The sequence below is a fragment of the Phaseolus vulgaris genome, chromosome 3 (assembly GCF_051622355.1).
Source record: "Phaseolus vulgaris cultivar YP4 chromosome 3, ASM5162235v1, whole genome shotgun sequence".
Classification (NCBI taxonomy): domain Eukaryota; kingdom Viridiplantae; phylum Streptophyta; class Magnoliopsida; order Fabales; family Fabaceae; genus Phaseolus; species Phaseolus vulgaris.
This window is the reverse complement of record NC_143500.1, coordinates 7532459-7535714: the sequence shown is the minus strand read 5'-3', so window position 1 is coordinate 7535714 and position 3256 is coordinate 7532459. Positions and strand designations below refer to the sequence as shown.

Below are 3256 nucleotides of genomic sequence, written 5' to 3'. Positions count from 1 at the left end.
TAGAATAAAATATATTTTTTCAATTAAAGCATTATAAACATGTAGATACTATATTTGAACATTTTGAAGAATAACAAAAGAAGGACTGAAAAGGAAAAGGAGTACGGGAGTATAGGGACCTACCACTTTGATCGTGTTCCCATCTTCTTAAAGATGACAGATAACTATTTAAGCTCATGGTTTTCAAATAGGGTACACTATTTATACTTATTACAGAATAATAATCATCTAGTACTATATGTTAACTCTTGGGCTGCACTCAGTAACAACAAAAGGGCTGGTTCGGATTTCCTTAAGTTACAACAGCTTGGCATTAAAAATGGGAAGGAAGGGATGTTGTGAGAAGCTAGGGTTGAAGAAAGGACGATGGACACCAGAAGAAGACAAGAAGCTCCTCGACTACGTTGGGAAGCATGGCCATCGAAACTGGCGTTTAGTGCCTGCCAAAGCGGGTAATGAATACAACTTCGCTGTACCTTTTTTTTTCTTTCTATATCAATCGATGAGTGTGCATGTTCTTGATATTGAGAATCAAAGTCCAAATCCAGATTTTAGTTGTTACATGTATACGTGTATGATTCACATCTAGGTCTTGAAAGATGTGGAAAGAGTTGCAGATTGAGGTGGATTAACTATCTCAAACCTGATATAAAACGAGGAAACTTCAGCACGGAGGAAGACCACACCATTATTCAACTTCATGCTCTTCTTGGAAACAAGTGATGACCTTTTAGTTTCTTTTGGTTTTGATACTTTCCTGTTGATAAGTCAAATGAATTTCTGAGAAGCTAATGATGTTTCTCTATTGCACGCACAGATGGTCCATCATAGCAGCTCACCTGCCCCAAAGAACCGACAATGAGATCAAGAACTACTGGAAAACCAACATCAAGAAAAGACTCATCGGAATGGGCTTAGATCCCATTACCCACAAAACAATAAAACAGAACACATTTGAAGGCTGTGGTGATGGCCAAGACCAGTCCAAGGACACCATCAATATCAGGCACGTGGCTCAGTGGGAGAGGGCCCGATTTGAAGCTGAAGCCAGAGGATCTATGTTGCAAGTTGGATCTGGATCCTCAAATCTCTCTGGGCTAATCTTAAGCAAGATTCCAACTCAACCTTGTCTTTCATCACATTCAGTGTCCACTGAAAACAAGAGAGTGCATAACATGTATGCCCTCGTGCTTACCACAAATCATGATTTTAGGTCATCTGTATCCACTTTGAGCATTACCAAGCTTCCTGCAGTTTCTAATATTCCACAAAACACCAACACAAAAAGTTTACTTGCATATAAGGCTGACAATAATGTCATGGGAGCTAGTACCCAAATTCGAAAGGTAATGGAAGGCTGTGTTTCAAACTTACAAGATGATGATATTATGGTGGCTGTGGAAGCGTTTAGAACAGCAAGGTGTGAGAGTATTGAAGAGCTGTTGAATGAATTTACTTCCATGTAGAAGGTCTAATATATCGATTTCTTTAAAAATATGTGTGGTTCAAACAAAATGTGTGACTTCTTACTGAGGGATTTTCAGTTTCATATTACAAATGTGTGATTTGTAACTTCTTTTGTTTAAGTTTGTGTTTCACTTACCTGCTTATCATAATATATCTAATTTGTAACTTAATTTTTATTTACTGATATTCTTGTAACATGTGTTATTTAAAGATAGGTGGCGAGATAAAGTAAAAGAAATGTGAACTAGAATCAAAATATCTACCGACGCCAACTCAAGTCAAGTATAACACTGATTTCAAACTAACCAAGCTATTTTGCATTCAAAACACAAGTGCCTAGTTGTCTCAACTTCTTCCTGACACAAACAACCGGAGGGACAATCAACAATAACCCCACGTCTAACCAGATTAGCCTTAGAAGCAATCGAATTACCCAACACCCCCCAAGCAATAAAGAGAGCGAAAGGTAACACTTTAATCTTCAAACAAGGGCAAACTTTCACGCATGCAAGACTTCCTTAAAATTTTGTAGGCCGAATTGACCGAGTACCCTGAATTCGCATCAACCTTCCCCGCCCAACTAACATCCTTACCTAAAACAAGATGCGAGCCTTGAAACTCCTGCAAAAGCTGAAATTCCTAAGTCTTTTCCCAATCGAACAAGTCTCTCACTAGTGCAAAATGAAGAAATGAATGCTCTTTATTTAGTGCGGCGTCGCGCTTAAAGGCATTCGTAAAAAACGCGGTGACATTTTTTAAATTAATTTGATTTACAAATGCGGCTAAACGTAAAACCACACTTGTAAATCAAAGCTCTTGATTTACAAATGCGGTTTTACGTTTAGTCACATTTATAAATCCTTTTTTACCCTAAAGTTTTGAAGCACGCCAGACTTTTGAATAGTTTCTTTCTCCACTTTGCCTTTGGTTTGCACTGTTCCTGCGCTGGCCTTTCGTTCATCTCTTCTTCTTCAAATGTTTTTAGTTTCCTTTAATTTCTTGAATCGTTTTCTGCCTTTCCTTCATCTCTTCTTCTTCAAATGTTTTTAGTTTCCTTTCATTTCTTGAATCGTTTTCTTCCTCTCTCCGTCGAAGATACATACTGATCCATTGACATTCTATGCGCTCCGTCGCTGCTCTGCCACCGCTTCCATTGCCCCTGCTGTTGTCGTCGCTCCCCTACCACTCTTCACCACCAACGTCACACAGGGTTGGTACTGTTTTAAATATTTTGAACTTTTACTTTATTGTTTGAATTTATTTTTTTATGTATGAGAATTTGTATATTTTAAATTTTATATTATTTACTAGTTTTATATTTTGTATTTGTATGTTATTTTATGTATTATAATTTGAATTTTTTAAAATTTATATTATTTAGTATTAGTACTTATTATATTTTTGAATTTTTTATTTTTTATGTATTATGTAATTTATATTATTTAGTATTTGTACTTATTATATTATTTAGTATTTGTACTTATTATATTATTTAGTATTTAGTTGTTACTTTATATGTTATCTTTGGCAATAATACGTTCTGGTATTGAGTCTAGGGGTGTTCGTCCCTCAGCAAACGCATGAGATAAAACACTGATATAAAAATCCTAACCATTCAAGAATATATAATGGATCGAAATTGGATGAATTTTGTTCGTATAAGTGAGGAGTACGAAAGAGGAGTAGAAGAATTTATACAATTTGCACAACGTAACGCAATTAATAGTGGTCATGATGGAGCAAAGATCATGTGTCCATGCGTTAATTGTTTGAATGGAAGGATACTGGA

At 36.0% G+C, this 3256-nt stretch overlaps 1 protein-coding gene across 1 annotated transcript; it reads left to right on the top strand.

Moving 5' to 3' along the window:
- Positions 1-292: 292 nt before the first annotated feature.
- On the top strand, positions 293-1528 carry LOC137805782 (transcription factor MYB106-like). Its single transcript, XM_090300616.1, has 3 exons — positions 293-452; positions 590-719; positions 818-1528. The coding sequence occupies exons 1-3, from the start codon at positions 320-322 to the stop codon at positions 1464-1466; spliced, it is 912 nt and encodes a 303-aa protein (XP_090156742.1). The 5' UTR covers positions 293-319; the 3' UTR covers positions 1467-1528.
- The last annotated feature ends 1728 nt before the right edge of the window (positions 1529-3256 follow it).

Coding starts and splice junctions, on each gene's coding strand:
- LOC137805782 (XM_090300616.1), top strand. CDS start 320: ATGGGAAGGAAGGGATGTTGTGAGAAGCTAGGGTTGAAGAAAGGACGA. Junction 453..589: donor TTTAGTGCCTGCCAAAGCGG/GTAATGAATACA, acceptor ATTCACATCTAG/GTCTTGAAAGATGTGGAAAG. Junction 720..817: donor CATGCTCTTCTTGGAAACAA/GTGATGACCTTT, acceptor TTGCACGCACAG/ATGGTCCATCATAGCAGCTC.